The sequence below is a fragment of the Fringilla coelebs genome (assembly GCF_963513975.1).
Source record: "Fringilla coelebs genome assembly, chromosome: 36".
NCBI classification, from domain to species: domain Eukaryota; kingdom Metazoa; phylum Chordata; class Aves; order Passeriformes; family Fringillidae; genus Fringilla; species Fringilla coelebs.
Window position 1 is genome coordinate 406,330 of NC_140062.1, and position 24,401 is coordinate 430,730.

Consider the following 24,401-nt stretch of genomic DNA (forward strand, 5'->3'; position numbering starts at 1 on the left):
ATGTCACGGCGTCACCGGTGTCACGGCGTCACCGTCACTCACAGTTTCGTCTCCCCCCCGTTAATTAATTCATTAATGAATTCATTAATTAAAAACTCCGGCAGCAGCGGGGCGGGGGAGGGGCGGCCTTGGGGACACAGGGGACAGCGGATGGTGCCAGCCCATCCCCCACAGCACGGGGGGGGACAGGAGTGTCCCCAACGCCCGCGCGGTGCCACCCCCAGGGCTGGGGGAGGGGACGCCGTGGGGTCCTCGGGGGGAGGGGTCACAGTGTCACCTGTGGGGTCACAGTGTCACCTGTGAGGTCACCTACAGGGTCACAGTGTCACCTGTGGGGTCACAGTGTCACCTGTGGGGTCACCTACAGGGTCACAGTGTCACCTGTGGGGTCACCTGCAGGGTCACCTGTGGGGTCACAGTGCCACCTTTGGGGTCACCCTCAGGGTCACAGTGTCACCTGTGGGGTCACGGGGTCACCTACAGGGTCACAGTGTCACCTGTGAGGTCACAGTTTCACCTTTGGGGTCACCCTCAGGTCACAGTGTCATCTGTGGGGTCACAGTGTCACCTGCGGGGTCACAGTGTCACCTGCAGGGTCACCTGCAGGGCCACAGTGTCACCCTCAGGGTCACAGTGTCATCTGTGGGGTCAGTGTCACCCACAGGGTCACGGTGTCACCCACAGGGTCACAGTGTCACCCACAGGGTCACAGTGCCACCTGCAAGGTCACAGAGTCACCCTTGGGGACCAGGCGTGGCCTCCGTGGCGGCGGGGTCACCTGTGGGGTCACAGTGCCACCCACTGGGACGTGGTGTCACCTATCCGGTCATGGTGTCACCCATGGGGATGTGTCACCCACAGGGTCACAGTGTCACCCACGGGGCCCTGATGGGGTCACAGTGTCACCCACAGTGCACTGATGTCACTCGTGGGGACAGGCATTGGTTGGTGTCACCTGCGGGGTCACGGTGTCACCCACAGGGTCACAGTGTCACCTGCGGGACCCCAATGGGGTCACAGTGCCACCTGCAGGGTCACAGTGTCACCCACAGGGACATGGTGTCACCCACAGGGTCACAGTGTCACCCACGGGGTCACAGTGCCACCTGCACGGTCACAGTGTCACCCGTGGAGTCACAGTGCCACCCACAGTGATGTGATGTCACTCGTGGGGACAGGCATTGGTTGGTGTCACCTGCAGGGACATGGTGCCACCCACAGGGTCACAGTGTCACCTGCGGGGTCACAGTGCCACCTGTGGGGTCACAGTGCCACCCACAGCGATGTGATGTCACTTGTGGGGACAGGCATTGGTTGGTGTCACCCGTGGGGTCACGGTGTCACCCACAGGGACATGGTGTCACCCACAGGGTCACAGTGTCACCTGTGGGGACATGGTGCCACCCACGGGGTCACGGTGTCACCCACAGGGTCACAGTGTCACCTGCGGGGACATGGTGCCACCCACGGGGTCACGGTGTCACCCACAGGGTCACAGTGCCACCTGTGGGGTCACAGTGTCACCTGCAGGGTCACAGTGCCACCCACAGTGTTGTGATGTCACTCGTGGGGACAGGCATTGGTTGGTGTCACCCACGGGGTCACAGTGCCACCCATGGGGTCACAGTGCCACCCACAGTGCACTGATGTCACTCGTGGGGACAGGCATTGGTTGGTGTCACCTGTGCTGACAGGGACACCCCGAGCTGTCCCCTGGGGCTCTCTTGGTGGCCCTGGTGTCACCTTTGGGGACACGGCTCGTGTTCGTGGTGGCACTTTAGGGACAAAACTTGTCCAGCCTGGTGACCGTCCTCATCAGTGCCACATGTCACCTCGGTGCCACCGAGCTGTCCTTGGCCTCCCTGGTGACACTGTGGGGACTGTCCCCATCCTTGTCACCTCGGTGCCACCGAGCTGTCCTTGTCCTCCTGGTGCCACCTCACGGGGACCCGTCCGTGTCCTCGCTGTCCCCACGAGTGCCACCAGTCCTTGTCCTCGCCATTGTCCCCTCAGGGACGTGTCCGTGTCCTTGCTGTCACCAGGACCTGTCCTTGTGTCCTTGTCCCTGCCGGTGTCACCGTGGGTCCTTGTGGGTGCCACTCCATGGGGACCTGGCCTTGTCCCCGCTGTCACCTGGGTGACATCTTCCTCCTCCTCGGTGTCACCGCAGGGACCCTCCGTGTCCTTGTCCCCGTGGGCGCCTCCTTGTCCCCGTTGTCACATCAGGTGCCACCCGCCGTGTCCTTGTCCTCGCTGGTGTCACCTCAGGAGCCGGGGGGGCCCCTCCGTGTCCTCGCTGTCACCGCGGGGGCCACCACAGTGTCCCCAAGGGCCGTGGGGGTGTCCCCAAGGGTGTCTTGGTGCACCCAGGGTGTCTGGGGATGTCCCCAGGGTGTCCTTTCTGTCCCCAGGGTGTCCCCAGGGTGTCCCTTCTGTCCCCAGGGTTGTACCCAGGGTGTCCCCTCTGTCCCAGGGATGTCCCCAGGGTGTCCCCTCTGTCCCAGGGGTGTCCCCTCTGTCCCAGGAGTGTCCCCTCTTTCCCCAGGGGTGTCCCTGGGATGTCCCCTCTGTCCCAGAGGTGTCCCTGGGATGGCCCCTCTGTCCCAGGGGTGTCCCCAGGGTGTCCCCAGGGTGTCCCCTCTGTCCCCAGGGTGTCTGAGGGTGTTCCCAGGGTGTCCCCTCCATCCCCAGGGGTGTCCTCGGGATGTCCCCTCTGTCCCCAGGGGTGTCCCCAGGAGTGTCCTCGGGATGTCCCCTCTGTCCCCAGGGGTGTCCCCAGGGTGTCCCCCCCTGCCCCTCCCCCCCGGTCATACCTCGGACTCGAGGCTGGAGAAGTGGGCGGAGCCTCTCCTCGCCCCCAGCGGCTCCGCCCCCCCGCGCCCCCCCCCGCAGCTGTGGTGGGGGGGTGGGGGAGGGGACGGAGCCCCTCGGGGGGGGTGGGGGTGGGGGTGGTGATGGGGGGAGGGTCCCCACAGCCCCGCCCCCCACAGCCCCGCCCCCCAGGCCCCTCCCCCCGCCCCTCCCCCCCCCCAGGCGCTCAGGTCCTCGAGGCTGCGCGAGGCCGGGGGGGGGCGGCGCGCGCAGGGGGGGCCGTGCCGGCGGGGCGGGGGGGGCACCCCCCAAAACCCCCCCCAGGGACCCCCGCCCCAAAACCCCCCGGGGGGGGCTCCGAGCCCCCCTCCCCAGCGCCCCCCGCCCCCCTCCCAGTCCCGGAGCCGCTCGGCCGAGCAGCTGCGGCAGCGGGGGGGCAGCGGGGGGAGGGGCGCGTAGTGCGGGGGGTGGGGCGGCGGGGGGGACCCCAAAAACTCCAGGCTGCCCCACCCCCCCCCGTAACCCCCCCAGGGACCCCCCCCCAATTTCTCGGCCGACCAGCAGCGCCCCGGGGGGGGCGGCGGGGGGAGGGGTCCGCGCTCCCGGCCGGGCACGGTGCAGAAATAGGGGAGGGGGTGGTGGGGGGGGGGGGGCGCACCAGCACGGCGGGGGGAGGGGCGGCCCCGCCGAGTGGGGGAGGGGCGGCGGCGTCTGCGGGGGGTGGGGGAGGGGCCCGGCGGAGGAAGGGGCGGCGGGGGGCGGGGGAGGGGCGGCCTCGCATCCCTCCGAGTCCGAGTCGGAGATGTCGGGGTACAGCGGGGGGGGAGGGGCGTGGTGGGGGAGGGGCGCCAGGTGGGGGTGTCCCCGGCACAGGTGGGGGTGGGGGCGGGGCCGCAGCAGCGGCTGCGCCTCGGGGTCGCCGCCGCCGGTGCCGGTGCCGCGGGGGGGGGGGCGGCGGGGCCGCTCCCGGGGGGGCGCGGGGGGGCTCCGCTCGTCCTCGTAGGCCAAGCGCGCGTAGGCGAACGGGGGGTCGGGGTCGTCGCGGTCGCGGTGACCCCCCTCCCCCCGCCGCCCCTCCCCCCGCCAGGGGCTCGTAGAGGCCGCGGGGGGGGCGGCGGGGCCAGGGCGGGGTGAAGGGGTCCGGGGGGGGAGGGGGAGGGGGCGCGTAGCGGGCGGGGGGCGTGCGGGGGGGAGGGGAGCGGCCGCCCCCCGCCCGGCCGAGGCCCTGCGGCTCGATGGGGCCGTAGAAGCGGTGGAAGGAGTCGGGGGGGGGGGCCCCGGCGGGGGAGGGGGCGCCAGCGCTCGGGGGGGGGGCGGCGGTCGCGGGGGGGGGGTGGGGGTGGGGAGGGCGGGGGGCGTGGGGGGAGGGGGGGGCGCGCAGGGGGCGCGCAGGGCGTGGGCGGGGGGCGTGGGGGGATCCTCGGCGCTGCAGCAGCTGTACATGCCCTGGGGGGGACAGGGGACACGGTGGCATTGGGGGGGGGGCTGTGCGTGTCCCCACCCTGTGCCCTGATGTCCCCCCGATGTCCCCGTGTGCCCCCGTCCATGATGTCCCCGCATCCACTTTGTCCCCAATGTCCCCACGTCCCCTCATTCCCTGATGTCCCCAATGTCCCCAATATCCCCCCATGTCCCAATGTCCCCACATCCCCCCAGTGTTCCCATGTTCCCCTCTTGTCCCCACGTCCCCCCATTCCCCAATGTCCCCAATGTTCCCAATGTCCCCAATCCCCCAATGTCCCCAGTGTCCCCAAGCCCCCCAATGTCCCCAAATGTCCCCCTGTCCCCAATGTTTCCAATGCCCCCAATGTTCCACATCCCCCCAGTCCCCCCAATATCCCCAATGTCCCCCTGTCTACAATGTTCCCAATGCCCCCGGTGTCCCCACATCCCTCAATGTCCCAACATTCCCCCAGTGTCCCCAAGCCCCCCAATGTCCCCACTGTCCCCAATGTCCCCAGTCCCCCAATGTCCTTAATGTGCCCAGTGTCCCCAATGTCCCCATGCCCTCACAATGTCCCAATGTCCCCAAGCCCCCCAGTGTCCCCCCAGTGTCCCCAATGTCCCCGTACCCTGCTGATGGCCAGCAGGCAGCGCAGCCGCCCAGGTGTGCCCAGGTGTCTCAGTTTCCAGTGCACCCCAATGTCCCCAATGTCCCCAGTGTCCCCAATGTCCCCACTGTCCCCAGTCCCCCCAGTGCCCCCCAATGTCCCCAGTGTCCCCAGTCCCCCCAGTGTCCCCATGTCCCCGTACCCTGCTGATGGCCAGCAGGCAGCGCAGCCGCCCAGGTGTGCCCAGGTGTCTCAGTTTCCAGTGCACCAGGTGCTCCCAGGCGAAGACCAGCAGGCTCAACCCCATGGCCACCAGCAGCATGTAGAACACCCCGGCCATGTTGTCGATGTCCAGCTTGCTGCTCATCACCTCCAGCTTCTCCTGGTGGCAGATCCCCGACAGCCAGAGCCGCTCCAGCATCTCGATCTCGTCTGGGGTGGGGCAGGGACGGGGGTCAGGGGGGGCCTGGGGGGCGCCTCGGGGGGGTTTGGGGGCGTCTCAGGGGGGGTTTGGGGGCATCTCAGGGGGGTTTGGGGAATCTCAGGGGGGTTTGGGGGAATCTCAGGGGGGTTTGGGGCATCTCAGGGGGGTTTGGGGGAATCTCAGGGGGGTTTGGGGCATCTCAGAGGGGTTTGGGGGCATCTCAGGGGGGTTTGGAGGAACTCTTTGGGTCTTGGAGGGGTTCCCAGAGCTCCTAGAGAAGTTCCTTGAGGGTTTGGAGGCATCTCAGGAGGTTTTGGGGCATCTCAGGGGGGTTTGGGGGCATCTTGGGAGGTGGAGGGGTCATTTTAGGGTGTTGGAGGGTCATTTTGGGGAGTTTGGGGTCATCTTGGTAGGCTGAGGGGTCATTAGAAGGTGTTAGAAGGTCGAAAACCCTTCCAGGACCTCCCCAGGACCCCCAAACTCACCAAAGACCCTCCAAAAATCCCCCAAAGACCCCCTAAAACACCCCAAAACCCCCCCAAACCCACCATCCCCCAGGAGCTGGAGCAGGGCCAGGTCCACGGGGCGCTTCCAGCGGGATCCCCTCTGCAGGGCGATGCCGTAGGGACCCCAAAACCCCCTAAAACCCCCAAAAACCCCCCAAAGACCCCCAAAACGCCCCAAAAACCCCCAAAACCCCCCCAAACCCACCATCCCCCAGGAGCTGGAGCAGGGCCAGGTCCACGGGGCGCTTCCAGCGGGATCCCCTCTGCAGGGCGATGCCGTAGGGACCCCAAAACCCCCAAAGACCCCCCAAAACCCCCCCAAACACCCCAAAACCCCCCCAAACCCACCATCCCCCAGGAGCTGGAGCAGGGCCAGGTCCACGGGGCGCTTCCAGCGGGATCCCCTCTGCAGGGCGATGCCGTAGGGACCCCAAAACCCCCCAAAGACCCCCCAAAACCCCCCCAAACACCCCAAAACCCCCCCAAACCCACCATCCCCCAGGAGCTGGAGCAGGGCCAGGTCCACGGGGCGCTTCCAGCGGGATCCCCTCTGCAGGGCGATGCCGTAGCCCGTGGAGGCAAAGACCTTCCCCGAGCCGATGGTGACGAGCTTGCAGCCCTCCTCCTTGCGGGCCATGTAGTTCAGCACGGCCGCGTCGTAGATGAAGGCGTCCAGCTTCCTGCGGGACACGCCCACCCGCTTTAGCCACGCCCACCGCTCGAAGACCCCGCCCATAGATCATAAAGCCCCGCCCACGGCATCACCTGTGCGCTTAACCCTGCCCCCTATGCTCCGCCCACAGGCTGTAAGCCACGCCCATGCACAACAGGCTCCGCCCACAGCCTCACCTGTGCACTAAGCCCCACCCACATACGATAACCCGGCATCCAAACCACGCCCACAAAGCCACACCCATTGGATAAATTACACACCAACCCCGCCCATTTCTATCAGGCTCCGCCCACTGCCATAAAGCCCCACCCCAATCCCTTTAAGCCCCTCCCCAAAGGCCCTGCCTCTATTTGCTCCTATCATATGCCACGCCCACCCAAAAACCACGCCCACATATCATAAATCCCCCCCTCCCAGGCTCCTCCCATCCCGGACCACACCCCCAGACCCCTCCCCAGTTCTCCCATTTTTTCTGCCCATTCCCCCTTTTTTTCCCTTGTACCCCATTTTTTCCCCATTTCCCTCCATTTTCCCCGTTTCCTGTCATTTTTACCCCGTTTCCCCCCCATTTCCCCCCATTTTTCCCATTTTCCCACTTTTTCCCCTTTTTTCTCATTTTCCCCCATTTTTCCCCCCATACCCCATTTTCCCCCCATTTCTCCCCCATTTTTCCCATTTCCCGCCATTTTTACCCCATTTTCCCCCCCATGCCCCATTTTCCCCCATTTTCCCCCCATTCCCCCCCATTTCCCCCCCATTTCTCCCCATTTCCCCCCCGTTTTCCCCCGTCCCCCCCGTTTTTCCCGATTCCGGCCGTTTTTACCCCGTTTTGAGGTGCTGCAGCGCGTCCTCCACGCCGCGCTGGTTGTAGCGCACCATGTAGCTGTGCATGGCCGGGTAATTGCTGCGGATGTTCTTCTCCGTGCTGCCGTTGGGCACCGTCCCGAACTTCAGCGGGGGGTACTGCTCCTGGGGCCGCTGGAACTGCACCCCAAAACCCCCAAAATCAGATAAAACACCCCAAAAATTAATGGGAATGGGCAAAAACACACCTGGGCCAAGAGGGACCCAAAAGTGACACCCAAAAGTGACACCGTGCCCTCAACACCTCCTGAACTTCAGCAGGGGGTGCTGCTCCTGGGGCCGCTGGAACTGCGCCCAAAACATCCCAAAATCAGATAAAATACCCCAAAAAATCCGTGGGAATGGGCAAAAACACACCTGGCACCCACCAAACACCCAAAAGTGACACCTCAACCCCAAAAACACCACCACGAAATTCAATGGGGTGTGCTGCTCCTGGGGCCGCTGGAACTGCACCCAAACACCCCAAAAATCAGATAAAACACCCCAAAAATTCATGGGAATGGGCAAAAACACACCTGGGCCAAGAGGGAGCCAAAAGTGACACCCAAAAGTGACACCTGAAAGTGACATCACAGTCCCAAGAACATCTCCTGAACTTGAGCAGGGGGTGCTGCTCCTGGGGCCGCTGGAACTGCACCAAAACACCCCAAAAATCAGATAAAACACCCCAAAAATCACATCAGGAACCCCAAAAATTAATGGGAACGGGCAAAACCACACCTGGGCCAAGAGGGACCCGAAAATACCCAAAAGTGACACCACAGCCTCAAAATACCACCATGAACTTCAGGGGGTGCTGCTCCTGGGGCCGCTGGAACTGCGCCCCAAATCCCCCCAAAATCCGATAAAACACCCCAAAACCACGTCAGACACCCCAAAAATCACATCAGGAACCCCAAAAATTAATGGGAACGGGCAAAACCACACCTGGGCCAAGAGGGAGCCAAAAATACCCAAAAGTGACACCTGAAAGTGACACCACAGCCCCAAAAACACCACCATGAACTTCAGGGGGTGCTGCTCCTGGGGCTGCTGGAACTGCACCCAAAACACCCCAAAAATCACATAGAACACCCCAAAAATTCATGGGAATGGGCGAAAACACACCTGGGCCAAGAGGGACCCAAAAATACCCAAAAGTGACATCCAAAAGTGACACCACAGCCCCAAAAACACCACCATGAACTTCAGCTGGGGGTGCTGCTCCTGGGGCCGCTGGAACTGCGCCCAACAAAATTGGATAAAACACCCAAAAAATCACATCAGGAACCCCAAAAATTAATGGGAACGGGCAAAACCACACCTGGGCCAAGAGGGACCCGAAAATACCCAAAAGTGACACCCAAAAGTGACACCACAGCCCCAAAAACACCACCATGAAATTCAGGGTGTGCTGCTCCTGGGGCTGCTGGAACTGCACCCAAAACACCCCAAAATCAGATAAAACACCCCAAAAATCACATCAGACACCCCAAAATCACATCAGGAACCCCAAAAAATCACCTCAGGAACCCCAAAAATCTGTGGGAATGGCCAAAAACACCCAAAAGTGACACCACAGCCCCAAAACACCACCACGAACTTCAGGGGGTGCTGCTCCTGGGGCTGCTGGAACTGCGCCCCAAACACCCCAAAATCAGATAAAACACCCCAAAAAATCCGTGGGAACGGGTGAAAACACACTGGGACAAGAGGGAGCCAAAAATACCCAAAAGTGACACCCAAAAGTGGCACCTCAATCCCAAAAACACCACCATGAACTTCAGTGGGGGTTCTGCTCCTGGGGCCGCTGGAACTGCGCCCCAAACACCCCGAAATCGCATCAAACGCCCCAAAAAAATCCGTGGGAACGGGTAAAAACACACCTGGGCCAAGAGGGACCCAAAAATACCCAAAAGTGACACCCAAAAGTGACACCCAGAAGTGACACCACAGCCCCAAGAGCATCTCCTGAACTTCAGGGGCTGCTGCTTCTGGGACTGTGCCCCAAAATCCCCCCAAAATCCCCTCAGGAACCCCAAAAATCCATGGGAATGCCCAAAAACTCCCCCCTGCTCTCCCCACTGTCCCCTCAGTGTCCCCCAGTGTCACCCTGGTGTCCCCACCATGTCCCCCTGCTGTGTCCCCCAGTGTCCCTCCAGTGTCCCCCTGGTGTGCCCATGGTCTCTCCCCGATGTCCCCCTGGTGTCCCCCAGTGTCCCCCTGGTTTTCGGGCTGTGTCCCCCAGTGTCCCTCCAGTGTCCCCCCAGTGTCACCCTGGTCTCCCCCTGGTGTGCCCATGGTCTCTCCCCGATGTCCCCCTGGTGTCCCCCAGTGTCCCCTCAGTGTCCCCTTGGTCTCATGTCGGCGTCCCCCCAGTGTCCTCCTGGTGTCCCCCCGATGTCCCCATGGATTCCCCCTGATGTCCCCCCAGTGTCTCCCTGGTGTCCCCCTGGTACCCCACAGTGTCCCCATGGTGTCCCCACGGTGTCCCCTCAGTGCCGCCCTGATGTCCCCTTGGTCTCCCCACAATGTCCCCATGGTGTCCCCTCAGTGTCTCCCTCATGTCCCCCTGGTCTCCCCACAATGTCCCCACAGTGTCCCCTCAGTGTCCCCCCGGTCTCCTGTCGGTGTCCCCACAGTGTCCTCCTGGTGTCCCCCCAATGTCCCCATGGTTTCCCCCTGATGTCCCCCCAGTGTCTCCCTGGTGTCCCCCTGGTGCCCCACAGTGTCCCCACGGTGTCCCCCCCACTGTCCCCACAGTGTCCCCACGGTGTCCCCTCAGTGTCCCCCTGGTCTCCCCCCGATGTCCCCCCAATGTCCCCACAGTGTCCCCACGGTGTCCCTTCAGTGTCCCCCCAGTGTCCCCCTGGTCTCCCCCCGATGTCCCCACAATGTCCCCACAGTGTCCCCTCAGTGTCTCCCTGATGTCCCCCCATGGTGTCCCCCTGGTCTCCCCCCAATGTCCCCACAGTGTCCCCACAGTCTCCCCTCAGTGTCTCCCTGCTGTCCCCCTGGTCTCTCCACAATGTCCCCATGGTGTCCCCTCAGTGTCTCCCTGATGTCCCCCTGGTCTCCCCACAATGTCCCCACAGTGTCCCCTCAGTGTCCCCCCAGTCTCCTGTCGGTGTCCCCACGGTGTCCTCCTGGTGTCCCCCCAATGTCCCCATGGTTTCCCCCTGATGTCCCCCCCATGTCTCCCTGGTGTCCCCCTGGTGCCCCACAGTGTCCCCACGGTGTCCCCCCCACTGTTACCCCCACGGTGTCCCCTCAGTGTCTCCCTGATGTCCCCCTGGTCTCCTCACAGTGTCCCCACAATGTCCCCACAACGTCCCCCCCACTGTTCCCCCAGTGTCCCCTCAGTGTCTCCCTGGTGTCCCACAGTGCCCCCCCAATGTCCCCATGGTGTCCCCCTGATGTCCCCCCAGTGCCACCATGCTGTCCCCCTGGTGCCCCACAGTGTCCCCATGGTGTCCCCTCAGTGTGTCCTTGATGTCCCCCTGGTCTCCCCACAGTGTCCCCGCGCTGTCCCCTCAGTGTCTCCCTGATGTCCCCACGGTGTCCCCGCGTGTCACCTTGCGGTCGCTGAGGCCAGACACGGTGTCCACGTACTCCTCCTGGATCATGAACGCCGCCAGGTTGGCGGTGTAGCTGGCGAGGAAGATGACGGCGAAGAAGGCCCAGACCAGCACCATGATCTTACTGGTGGTGCCCTTGGGGTTCTCCACCGGCACCGAGTTGTTGAACACCAGCGCCCACAGCAGCCAGATGGACTTGCCGATGGTGAAGGTGGAGCCACCCGCGCCTGGGGGACAGGGGACAGCAGGACAGGGTCACACGGGGTCACACGGGGCCACCTGGGGTCACCCGGAGTCACACAAGTGACACCAGCACCAAGGGCAGCCAGATGGACTGGCCAATGGTGAAGGTGGAGCCACCCGCGCCTGGGGGACAGGGGACAGCGGGACAGGGTCACCTGGGGTCACCTGGGGTCACCTGGGGTCACACAGGGACAGCCAGGGACAGGGGACAGGGACCAACAGCAATGGCAGCCAGATGGACACACCAATGGTGAAGGTGGAGCCACCCGTGCCTGGGGGGACCGGGGACAGTGGGACAGGGTCACCTGGAGTCACACAGGGTCACCTGGGGTCACACAGGGACAAGGAACACCATGGGGTCACACAGGTGACACCAACAGCAATGGCAGCCAGATGGACTTGCCAATGGTGAAGGTGGAGCCACCTGCGCCTGGGGGACAGGGGACAGCAGGACAGGGTCACCTGAGGTCACACGGGGCCACCTGGGGTCACCCGGAGTCACACAAGTGACACCAGCACCAATGGCAGCCAGATGGACTGGCCAATGGTGAAGGTGGAGCCACCCGCACCTGGGGGACAGGGGACAGCGGGACAGGGTCACCTGGGGTCACACGGGGTCACCTGGGGTCACCCAGGGTCACACAGGGTCACCCGGGGTCACACAGGGACAGGGGACACCATGGGGTCACACAGGGGACACCAGCACCAATGGCAGCCAGATGGACTTGCCGATGGTGAAGGTGGAGCCACCCGCACCTGGGGGACAGGGGACAGCAGGACAGGGTCACCTGGGGTCACACGGGGTCACCTGGGGTCACACAGGGACAGGGGACACCATGGGGTCACACAGGTGACACCAATGGCAGCCAGATGGACTTGCCGATGGTGAAGGTGGAGCCACCCGCGCCTGGGGGACAGGGGACAGCGGGACAGGGTCACCTGGGGGCACACGGGGTCACACAGGGACAGGGGACACCATGGGGTCACACAGGGACAAGGTGCCACCAATGGCCAGAGCAGCCCGATGGACACACTGATGGTGGGGGGGGGACAGAGGACAGGGTCACCTGAGGCCACTTGGGGTCACCCAAGGACAGGGGACACTGGGAGGGACACAAGGGGACACAAGGGGACACTGGGAGGGTCACAAGGGGACACAAAGGGACACTGGGAGGGACACAAGGGGACGAGGGGACCCCATCAACGCCCAGAGCAGCCGATGGATTTGTCACGGGTGAACGTGGAGCTCCCCAGTCCTGGGGGACACTGGGGGTGACACGGGGGTGACACGGGGGTGACACGGGGGTGACACGGGGACAGCGAGTGACTCACGCTGGCCGCTGGCCAGGCTCCGGTTGTAGCCCACGGGGCTGAAGTACTCGAAGATGAAGACGGTGACGGCCACCACGGTGAGACACATGACGAACATCATCACCCACACGGCCGGGCTGTAGGGCTCTGCGGGGACATGGGGACATCGGGGACATCAGGGGACATCAGGGACATCAGGGGACATTGGGGACATCAGGGACTCAGGGGACATTGGGGACACAGGGGACATGGGGACACAGAGGGACACACGGTGAGACACATGACGAACATCATCACCCACACGGCCGGGCTGTAGGGCTCTGCGGGGACATGGGGACATTGGGGACATCAGGGGACATCGGGGACATCAGGGGATATGGGGACACAGAGGGACATCAGGGACATCAGGGGACATGGGGACACAGGGGGACACATGGTGAGACACATGACGAACATCATCACCGACACGGCCGGGCTGTAGGGCTCTGCGGGGACATGGGGACATCGGGGACATCAGGGACATCAGGGGACATTGGGGACATCAGGGGACACTGGGGACATCGGGGGACATCAGGGGACATTGGGGACATCAGGGGACATGGGGACATTGGGGGACACACGGTGAGACACATGATCAACATCATCACCCACACGGCCGGGCTGTAGGGCTCTGCGGGGACATGGGGACATCGGGGACATCAGGGGACATGGGGGACATCAGCGGACATGGGGGACATCAGGGGACATGGGGACACAGGGGACATTGGGGACATCAGGGGACATAGGGACACAGGGGACATTGGGGACATCAGGGACACGGGGGGACACACGGTGAGACACATGACGAACATCATCACCCACACGGCCGGGCTGTAGGGCTCTGCGGGGACATGGGGACATCGGGGATATCAGGGGACATGAGGGACATTGGGGACATCAGGGGACATCAGGGGACATGGGGACATTCGAAGACACACGGTGAGACACATGACGAACATCATCACCCACACGGCCGGGCTGTATGGCTCTGCGGGGACATTGGGGACATCAGGGACATCAGGGGACATCGGGGACATGGGGGAGTCCCCATTTGGGTTTTGGGAGATCCCAGTTGGGATTTTGGGAATCCCACTTGGGTTTGGGGGATCCCAGTTGGGGTTTGGGGAATCCCAATCAGGATTTGGGGGATCACAATCAGGATTTTGGGGATCCCAGTTGGGATTTGGGGGATTTGGGGGATCCCAATCAGGATTTTGGGGATCCCAATGGGGATTTTGGGGTTTTTGGGGTACCCAGGAAGGCGGAGGGGGACACGGTGCCGTTGCTGCGGGACACCATGACGCTGATGCCGGTTGGGTTTGGGGGATCCCAGTCGGGATTTTGGGGATCCCAATCAGGATTTTGGGGATCCCAATGGGGATTTTGGGGTTTTTGGGGTACCCAGGAAGGCGGAGGGGGACACGGTGCCGTTGCTGCGGGACACCATGACGCTGATGCCGGTTGGGTTTGGGGGATCCCAGTTGGGATTTTGGGGATTTGGGGGATCCCAATCGGTATTTTGGGGATCCCAATCGGGATTTTGGGGATCCCAATCAGGATTTTGGGGTTTTTGGGGTACCCAGGAAGGCGGAGGGGGACACGGTGCCGTTGCTGCGGGACACCATGACGCTGATGCCGGTCTCCACGAAGGGCACGGAGAAGTCGATGATCTCGGAGCGCTCCTCGTTGATGGTCAGGGAGCCGATGGCCATGTCGGCGCGGCGGTAAAACACCTGGGCGGGGCGGGGCGTGGTCAGAGGGGGTGTGGCCACCGAGGGTGTGGTATGGGGACATTTTTGGGGTCCTCTCATGCCCTCCCTGGCCTCCTGATGGGGGTTCTTCTTGACCCAGAGGGGGTCTCTCCCCAGCCCCCATCACCATGAAATGTCCATGGTGGGTTTTGGGGTATTTTTGGGGTGCAGAGGAGTATTTTTGGGGTACAAAGGGGTATTTTTGGGGGTCCCACCTCCCCCCCATCGCCCCCTTGGTTGCCCTCCCTGGGGGTCTCTCCCCAGCCCCCATCACCATGAGGTGTCTATGGTGGGTTTTGGGGTATTTTTGGGGTACATGGATGTAGTTTTGGGGGCCCCAACTCTCCCCCATGCCCTCCCTGGGGGTCTCTCCCCAGCCCCCATCCCCATGAAATGCCCATGGTGGGTTTTGGGGTATTTTTGGGGTGCAGAGGGGTATTTCTGGGGAGCAGGGAGGTGTTTTTGGGGGTCCCACCTCCCCCCCATCCCCTCCTTGTCTGCCCACCCTGGGGGTCTTTCCCCAGCCCCCATCACCATGAAGTGTCCATGGTGGGTTTTGGGGTATTTTTGGGGTACATGGATGTGGTTTTGGGGACCCCAACTCTCCCCCATGCCCTCCCTGGGGGTCTCTCCCCAGCCCCCATCCCCATGGGGTGTCCATGGTGGATTTTGGGGTATTTTTGGGGTGCAGAGGGGTATTTTTGGGGAGCAGGGAGGTGTTTTTGGGGAGTCCCACCTCCCCCCCATCCCCTCCTTGTCTGCCCACCCTGGGGGTCTCTTCCCAGCCCCCATCACCATGAAATGTCCATGGTGGGTTTTGGGGTATTTTTGGGGTGCAGAGGAGTATTTTTGGGGTACAAAGGGGTATTTTTGGGGTGTGGGAAGATGTTTTTGGGGGTCCCACCTCCCCCTCATCCCCTCCTTGTCTGCCCTCCCTGGGGGTCTCTCCCCAGCCCCCATCACCATGAGGTGTCTATGGTGGGTTTTGGGGGCCCCAACTCTCCCCCATGCCCTCCCTGGGGGTCTCTCCCCAGCCCCCATCCCCATGAAATGCCCATGGTGGGTTTTGGGGTATTTTTGGGGTGCAGAGGGGTATTTCTGGGGAGCAGGGAGGTGTTTTTGGGGGTCCCACCTCCCCCCCATCCCCTCCTTGTCTGCCCACCCTGGGGGTCTCTTCCCAGCCCCCATAACCACGGGGTCTCCATGGTGAGTTTGGGGTATTTTTGGGGCACAAAGGGGCATTTTTGGGGTGCAGGGAGGTGTTTTTGGGGGTCCCACCTCCCCCACCATGCCGTTCCAGACGCCGTCGATCTTCTTGCCGTGCTTGCCGTTGGTGACCAGGTAAAGGTCGTAGGTGAAGCCCAGGGCCCGCGCCAGGCGCTTCAGGATGTCGATGCAGAAACCTTTGCAGCACTTCTTCTCAAAGGGAGGGGGGCTGCAGGGCACCCCAAAAGTGGTGGGGACACCCCCAGACTGCTGGGGACACCCTCAGGGCCTTGGGGACACCCTCAGGGCCTTGGGGACACCCCCAAAGTGCTGGGGACACCCTCAGGGTCCTGGGGACACCCCCAAGCTCTTGGGGACACTCCCAGGGCCTTGGGGACACCCCCCAAGCTCTTGGGGACACCCTCAGGGCCTTGGAGACACCCCCCAAGCTCTTGGGGACACCCTCAGGGCCTTGGGGACACCCCCAAAGTGCTGGGGACACCCTCAGGGTCTTGGGGACACCCTCAGCGTCTTGGGGACACCCCCAGACTGCTGCGGACACCCTCAGGGTCTTGGGGACACCCTCAGGGCCTTGGGGACACCCCCAAAGTGGTGGGGACACCCTCAGGGCCTTGGGGACACCCTCAGAGCCTTGGGGACACCCCCAGGGTCCTGGGGACACTCTCAGGGCCTTGGGGACACTCTCAGGGCCTTGGTAACACCCCCAAGGTCCTGGGGATACCCTCAGGGCCTTGGGGACACCCCCAAAGTGGTGGGTACACCCTCAGGGTCTTGGGGACACCCTCAGGGCCTTGGGGACACCCCCAAAGTGGTGGGGACACCCTCAGGGTCTTGGGGACACCCCCAGACTGCTGGGGACACCTTCAGGGCCTTGGGGACATCCCCAGACTGCTGGGGACACTGCCATGGTCAAAGTGTCACCTCCAGGGGGACAGTGCCACCCCCACCTGTCCCAGGTGTCCCTTCACCCAGGCAGTGCCACCCCCAGCTGTCCCGCAGGTGTCCCAGTTGTCCACCAGCTGTCTCAGGTGTCCCCCAGCTGTCCCAGGTATCCCAGGTGTCCCCCACCTGGCAGTGCCACCCCCAGCTGTCCCAGGTGTCCCCCAGCTGTCCCCCAGCTGTCCCCCAGCTGTCCCCCAGGTGTCCCAGGTGTCCCCACCTGGCGGTGCGGTTGAGCTGGCGCCGGCAGGGCACGGAGTCGCGGATGCAGGTGCCGGTGGCGGGGTCGATGTTCTCCACGATGACAAAGGGACGTTCCTCCAGCGTGGCCACCGTCAGGTGCCGCCCGTCCTCCACGGGCTGCAGGAACCGCCCGTAGCGCGACCACACCGGGTACTTGAGCCTGAGCACCTGCTGCTCCCAGCTGCCCACCTGGGGGACACGTGGGGACACGTGGGGACAGGTGGGGATGGACACCCAGAGGGTGACAGGCCAAGGTGTCACCACCTACAGTGTGACCACCTACAATGTCACCTCCTACAGTGTGACCACACCGGGTACTTGAGCCTGAGCACCTGCTGCTCCCAGCTGCCCACCTGGGGGGACACGTGGGGACACCCAGAGGGTGACAGTCCAAGGTGTCACCGTGATGGGATGTCACCGTGGCAAGGTGTCACTGCTAGGTACAATGACAGTGGGTAACAGGCAGAGGAAATGTCACTGTGTCAGGGTGTCACCGTTGGGGACAATGATGCTGTCACAGTGGTAGGGAAATGGTGGGGAAGAGGACAAGGTGTCACCGTGATGGGACATTACTGCTGGGGACAATGACAGGACCACTGTGACAGAGCAGGAGGCCGAGCCGTGTCCCCGTCACTGCCCAGGTGTCACCGCCACCCCCGGGTGCCACCATGTTGTTGTGACAACGCAGTGTGACAGCGGGAGGAGGAGTGAAGAGCAGATGGCCCCAAGCCCTGGGCACCCTGTGGTGGCATTGTCACCGTGCCCGGAACTCCAACGCTGAGCAGACGGGCGCTCTGGGGACATCCCTGTCTGCATGGGTGACATCCCTGTCCCCATGGTGACATTCCTGTCCCCATGGTGACACTCACCACCTCCCAGTTGCGCTCCTTGTTGAGGGAGATGACGACCAGCGAGGGGTTCACCAGGTACCCGTCCTCGTTGAAGGAGAAATCCTTCTGTCCCCACGTGATGTTCATGAAGTACCTGTCCAACAGGACCCCCATGAGTGTCTGGGGTCACCTGATTGTCCCCAACCTGACCCCAAAGAGTGTCTGGGGTCACCTGATTGTCCCCAACCCCACCCCGAGTGTGTTGAGGGTCACCTGAATGTCCCCAACCTGACCCCAAAGAGTGTCTGGGGTCACCTGATTGTCCCCAACCCCACCCCGAGTGTGTTGAGGGTCACCTGAATGTCCCCAGCCTGACCCTGAGCGTGTCTAGGGTCACCTGAATGTCCCCAACCTGACCCCGAGCATGTTTAGGGTCACCTGAATGTCCCCAGCCTGACCCTGAGCGTGTCTAGGGTCACCTGAATGTCCCCAGCCTGACCCCGAGCATGTTTAGGGTCACCTGAAAGTCCCCAGCACGACCCTGATGAGTGTCTGGGGTCACCTGAATGTCCCCAGCACGACCCTGAGCGTGTTTAGGGTCACCTGAATGTCCCCAGCACGACCCTGAGCGTGTTTAGGGTCACCTGAGTGTCCCCAACCCCACACCGAGCATGTTTAGGGTCACCTGAATGTCCCCAGCACGACCCTGAGCGTGTTTAGGGTCACCTGAGTGTCCCCAACCCCACACCGAGCATGTTTAGGGTCACCTGAATGTCCCCAACCCCACACCGAGCATGTTTAGGGTCACCTGAATGTCCCCAACCCAACCCTGAGCATGTTTAGGGTCACGTGAATGTCCCCAGCCTGACCCCGAGTGTGTTTAGGGTCACCTGAATGTCCCCAACCTGACCCTGATGAGTGTTTAGGGTCACTTGAATGTCCCCAACCCCACCCCAAGCATGTTTAGGGTCACCTGATTGTCCCCAACCCGACCCCGTTGAGTGTCTGGGGTCACCTGAATGTCCCCAGCCTGACCCCGAGCATGTTTAGGGTCACCTGAATGTCCCCAAATGGATCTCAGTGCAACTGCCTCCAGCCCTGAGCATGGGCCACCCAGCTGTCCCCAACCCAACCAAATCCCAATCACAACCATGGCTGGTGGCATTCAACTGTCCCCAACCCAACCAAACCCCAATCACAACCGTGTCTAGGGTCACCCAACTGTCCCTAACCTAATTCCAACCATGTCTAGAACCACCTGAATGACCCCAACCCAACTGTCCCCAACCCAATTGTCCCCAACATAACCCCAACCACGTCTAGAGATACCTGAGTGACCCCACACCAACTGTTCCCAACCTAACCCCAACGACGTCTAGAACAACCAGTACCTCCCCAACATCCCCAAACCCCACCTGCCACCCCCCAAACTGTCCCCAACCTAACCCCAACCATGTCTAGAGCCACCAGCACCTCCCCAACACCCCCAAACCCCACCTGCCACCCCCCAAACTGTCCCCAACCCAACCCCAACCATGTCTAGAGCCATGTCTAGAGCCACCTGAGTGTCCCCAACCCCATCTAGAGCCACCTGAGTGTCCCCAACCATGTCTAGAGCCACCAGCACCTCCCCAACGTCCCCAAACTCCACCTGCCACCCCCAAACTGTCCCCAACCTAACCCCAACCCCATCTAGATCCACCTGAGTGTCCCCAACCTAACCCCAACCCCATCTAGATCCACCTGAGTGTCCCTAACCTAACCCCAACCATGTGTAGAGCTACTTGAGTGTCCCCAACCCCATCTAGAGCCACCTGAGCGTCCCCAACCCCATCTAGAGCCACCAGCACCTCCCCAAAGTCCCCAAACCCCACCTGCCACCCCCCAAACTGTCCCCAACCTAACCCCAACCATGTCTAGAGCCACCAGCACCTCCCCAACACCCCCAAACCCCAACTGTCACCACCCCAACTGTCCCCAGCCTAACCCCAACCATGTCTAGAACCACCTGAATGATCCCAACCCAACTGTCCCCAACCCAATTGTCCCCAACCCAATTGTCCCAACATAACCCCAACCACGTCTAGAGATACCTGAGTGACCCCACACCAACTGTTCCCAACCTAACCCCAACGACGTCTAGAACAACCAGTACCTCCCCAACATCCCCAAACCCCACCCGCCACCCCCCAAACTGTCCCCAACCTAACCCCAACCATGTCTAGAGCCACCAGCACCTCCCCAACACCCCCAAACCCCAACTGTCACCACCCCAACTGTCCCCAGCCTAACCCCAACCATGTCTAGAACCACCTGAATGATCCCAACCCAACTGTCCCCAACCCAATTGTCCCCAACCCAATTGTCCCCAACATAACCCCAACCACGTCTAGAGATACCTGAGTGACCCCACACCAACTGTTCCCAACCTAACCCCAACGACGTCTAGAACAACCAGTACCTCCCCAACATCCCCAAACCCCACCTGCCACCCCCCAAACTGTCCCCAGCCTAACCCCAACCATGTCTAGAGCCATGTCTAGAGCCACCTGAGTGTCCCCAACCCCATCTAGAGCCACCTGAGTGTCCCCAACCGCATCTAGAGCCACCAGCACCTCCCCAACACCCCCAAACCCCACCTGTCACCACCCCAAACTGTCCCCAACCCAACCCCAACCATGACTAAAACCATGTCTAGAGCCACCTGAGTGTCCCCAACCCCATCTAGAGCCACCAGCACCTCCCCAAAGTCCCCAAACCCCACCTGCCACCCCCAAACTGTCCCCAACCTAACCCCAACCCCATCTAGATCCACCTGAGTGTCCCCAACCTAACCCCAACCATGTGTAGAGCTACTTGAGTGTCCCCAACCCCATCTAGAGCCACCTGAGCGTCCCCAACCCCATCTAGAGCCACCAGCACCTCCCCAAAGTCCCCAAACCCCACCTGCCACCCCCCAAACTGTCCCCAACCTAACCCCAACCCCATCTAGAGCCACCAGCACCTCCCCAAAGTCCCCAAACCCCACCTGCCACCCCCCAAACTGTCCCCAACCTAACCCCAACCCCATCTAGAGCCACCAGCACCTCCCCAACGTCCCCAAACCCCACCCGCCGCCCCGCCGCAGCGCCGCCCGCCCCGAGCGGCGCCACCTGTGCAGGTTGTCGTTGATCTGGGTGACGTTGGGCGCGCGGCAGTCGTTGTTGAACTCGGGGATGAAGCCGTAGTCGCGCAGCAGCGCCTCGGCGCCCTTGGCCACGATGGCCACGCCGTTGCGCACGCGGTGCTGCAGGTCGTCGCGCCAGCCGGCCGACAGCACGGCGAACAGCCCGGCGGGCACGTGCTCGGGCAGCTGCTCGCTGCCCCCCAGGTTGGTGCCCACCACGAACCAGATGTAGCCGGGCCCGGTGAGGCCGGCGTCGCGGGCGGCGCGGAAGACGGCCTCGGCCTCGTCGCGCGAGCAGTAGAGCAGGCGGATCTGCGCCGTCACCTCGCGCAGCTGCCGGCGCGTCCGCGCGCCCTCGGGGTCGTCGGTCAGGTTGAGGGTGACCACGCCGCGGTGCTCCCAGCCGATGAAGCTGCTGTCGGTCAGCACCTCCACGTAGTCCACGAAGTCCTCGTAGCCCGGCAGCAGCGTGGTGACCACGGCGAAGGCCGTCCAGTCGTACTCCTCCAGCACCTCGAAGATCACCTGGAGCTGCTGCTCCGTGGAGGAGCCCAGCTGCAGGAAGGTGGAGCCCTTCTCCTGTGGTGAGGGGGGGGATGGGGAGGGCGTGGGGGGGTGGGGGACACAGGGTGGGGACAATCACGTTGGGGACAGTTGGGTCACGTGGTTGGGGTTAGGGGCGGTTGGGTTGAGGATGGTCAGGTGGGGATGGAACGGGGTTGGGGTTTGGGGACCATGGGGTTGGGGACGGCTGGGTGGATCTACACGGGGTTGGGGATGTTTGGGTGACACTGGACACGGTTGGGGCTTGGGGACAGCTGGGTTGGGGACATTCAGGTGACTCTAGACACAGCTGGGGACAGTTCAGTGCCCCTAGACATGGTTGGGGTTGGGTTGGGGACATTCAGGTGGTCCCAGACACAGTTTGGGGACAGTTGGGTGCCCCTAGACATGGTTGGGGACATTCAGGTGGCCCTAGACACAGTTGGGGACAGTTGGGTCACGTGGTTGGGGTTAGGGGCAGTTGGGTTGAGGATGGTCAGGTGGGGATGGGACGGGGTTGGGGTTTGGGGACCATGGGGTTGGGGACGGCTGGGTGGATCTACACGGGGTTGGGGATGTTTGGGTGACACTGGACACGGTTGGGGCTTGGGGACAGCTGGGTTGGGGACATTCAGGTGACTCTAGACACAGTTGGGATTTGATAGAGTTGGGGACATTCAGGTGACCCTACACACAGTTGGGGACAGTTGGGTGCCCCTAGACATGGTTGGGGACATTCAGGTGACTCTAGACACAGTTGGGGACAGTTGGGTGCGCCTAGACGTGGTTGGGGACATTCAGGTGACCCTAGACATGGTTGGGGTTGGGTTGGGGACATTCAGGTGACCCTAGACACAGCTGGGGACAGTAGGGTGCCCCTAGACATGGTTGGGGACATTCAGGTGATGCCAGACACAGCTGGGGACAGTTCAGTGCTCCTAGACATGGTTGGGGACATTCAGGTGGCTCTAGACACAGCTGGGGATAGTTGGGTGCCCCTAGACATGGTTGGGGACATTCAGGTGACCCTAGACATGGTTGGGGTTGGGTTGGGGACATTCAGGTGACCCTAGACATGGTTGGGGACATTCAGGTGGCCCTAGACACAGATGGGGACATTCAGGTGACCCTAGACACAGTTGGGATTAGGCTGGGGACAGCTGGGTGACACAAGACATGGCTGGGGTTGTGTTGGGGACAGCTGGGTGGCTCTGGACACAGTTGGGGACAGTTGGGTGACCCTAGCCAGGGCTGGGGTTGGCGACAGCCGCATTGAGGAGAGCCGGTCGGTTCCAAATCCATCAGGGGACATTCGGGCATCCCTAAACGCGCTCGGGGTCACCTGGGGGCGTCACCTTGGGCGTGAGGACGATGGCGGAGCCGCCGTTGACGCCGATGATGGGCACGGAGGTCTGTGCCGAGATGAAGTCCAGGATCTGCGCCACGGCCTCGGAGCGCGTGTCGTCCTCGAAGACGACGCCGTGGATGCGCAGCGAGGACAGCACGTCGCACAGCCGCACGATCAGGCTGCGCGGGTTGGTGTCGTTCAGCACCACCCCCACCGGGTTCACGTCCAGAGAGAAGTTCCGGAAGGTTCCGGGCGCCAGGCGGGGCCCGGCGGGGCCGTAGGAGGCCCCGCTGAGGATCACGGCCACGTTGAGCGTCCGGCGCGGCGCCGCCGGCGGCTCCAGGAAGGGGCTGGCGCAGGCCAGGGCCAGGGCGAGCAGCATCCTGCCGGCGGGGACGGGGACGGGGACCGGGGGGCTCATCGCGCCTCCGCCGCTGCGGCCTGCGGGGACACGGCGGGGACCGGGTCACCCCTGCCACCGGTAACCACCAGTGCCCACCGGTAACCACCAGTAACCACCAGTAACCACCAGTGCCCACCAGTAACCACCGGTAACCACCAATAACCACCTGTGCCCACCAGTAACCACCAGTAACCACCGGTAACCACCAGTAACCACAGTAACCACCTGTGCCCACCAGTAACCACCAGTAACCACAGTAACCACCAGTAACCACCAGTAACCACCTGTGCCCACCAGTAACCACCAGTGCCCACCAGTACCCACCAGTGCCCACCAGTGCCCACCAGTAACCACCAGTAACCACCAGTAACCATCAGTGCTCACCAGTAACCACCAGTAACCACCACTGCCAACCAGTACCCACCAGTAACCACCAGTGTCCACCAGTGCCCACTGGTACTTACCAGCAACTGCCCACCAGTGCCCACCAGTAACCACCAGTGCCCACTGGTACCCACCAGTAACTGCCCACCAGTGCCCACCGGTAACCACCAGTAACCCCCCAGCATCAGAGGAGTCTCCAACATGGAGATATCAGTGCCCACCAGTAACCACCAGTAACCCCCCAGCATCAGAGGAGTCTTCAACATGGAGATATCAGTGCCCACCAGTACCCACCAGTAACCCCCAGCACCAGGGGAGGGTCAGACATGGAGATATCAGTGCCCACCAGTGCCCACCAGTAACCACCAGTAACCACCAGTGCTCAGCAGTAACCCCCCAGCACCAGAGGAGGCTCAGATATGGAGATACCAGTGCCCACCAGTAACCACCAGTAACCCCCAGCACCAGGGGAGGGTCAGACATGGAGATATCAGTGCCCACCAGTGCCAACCAGTGCTCACCAGTAACCACCAGTACCCACCGGTAACCACCAGTAACCCCCCAGCACCAGGTTAGGGTCAGACATGGAGATACTGGTGTCCACCAGTGCTCACCAGTAACCACCAGTAACTCCCAGCACCAGGGGAGGGTCAGACACAGATATATCCCTGCCACCGGTGCCCACCAGTAACCACCAGTGCTCACCAGTAACCCCCCAGCACCAGAGGAGGGTCAGACATGGAGATACTGGTGCCCACCAGTGCTCACCAGTAACCACCAGTAACTCCCAGCACCAGGGGAGGGTCAGACACAGATATATCCCTGCCACCGGTGCCCACCAGTAACCACCAGTGCTCACCAGTAACCCCCCAGCACCAGAGGAGGGTCAGACATGGAGATACTGGTGCCCACCAGTAACCACCAGTGCCCACCAGTGCCAACCAGTGCCCACCAGTACCCACCAGTAACCCCCCAGCACCAGAGGAGGATCAGGCACTGAGATATTGGTGCCCACCAGTAACCACCAGTACCCTCCCAGCACCAGGGGAGGGTCAGACATGGAGATATCAGTGCCCACCAGGGCC

General features: G+C 62.6%; 1 protein-coding gene across 1 annotated transcript in view; it reads right to left on the minus strand.

Moving 5' to 3' along the window:
• Nucleotides 1-576: 576 nt before the first annotated feature.
• The window catches only part of LOC311164746 (glutamate receptor ionotropic, NMDA 2D-like), a gene marked incomplete at both ends in the record, with an annotated part of 29,838 nt that continues 6,013 nt past the window's right edge, over nucleotides 577-24,401 (minus strand). The window contains 17 exons of the mRNA XM_084224324.1: nucleotides 577-600; nucleotides 2,814-2,926; nucleotides 3,370-3,522; nucleotides 3,798-4,257; nucleotides 5,065-5,294; nucleotides 6,285-6,472; nucleotides 7,289-7,449; nucleotides 10,887-11,116; nucleotides 12,465-12,590; nucleotides 13,884-13,933; nucleotides 14,103-14,215; nucleotides 15,512-15,668; nucleotides 16,620-16,831; nucleotides 17,512-17,626; nucleotides 20,625-21,217; nucleotides 22,537-22,970; nucleotides 23,029-23,157. Coding sequence (XP_084080450.1) covers nucleotides 577-600; nucleotides 2,814-2,926; nucleotides 3,370-3,522; nucleotides 3,798-4,257; nucleotides 5,065-5,294; nucleotides 6,285-6,472; nucleotides 7,289-7,449; nucleotides 10,887-11,116; nucleotides 12,465-12,590; nucleotides 13,884-13,933; nucleotides 14,103-14,215; nucleotides 15,512-15,668; nucleotides 16,620-16,831; nucleotides 17,512-17,626; nucleotides 20,625-21,217; nucleotides 22,537-22,970; nucleotides 23,029-23,157 — 3,488 coding nt within the window. The remainder of the gene's footprint in view (nucleotides 601-2,813; nucleotides 2,927-3,369; nucleotides 3,523-3,797; nucleotides 4,258-5,064; nucleotides 5,295-6,284; nucleotides 6,473-7,288; nucleotides 7,450-10,886; nucleotides 11,117-12,464; nucleotides 12,591-13,883; nucleotides 13,934-14,102; nucleotides 14,216-15,511; nucleotides 15,669-16,619; nucleotides 16,832-17,511; nucleotides 17,627-20,624; nucleotides 21,218-22,536; nucleotides 22,971-23,028; nucleotides 23,158-24,401) is intronic.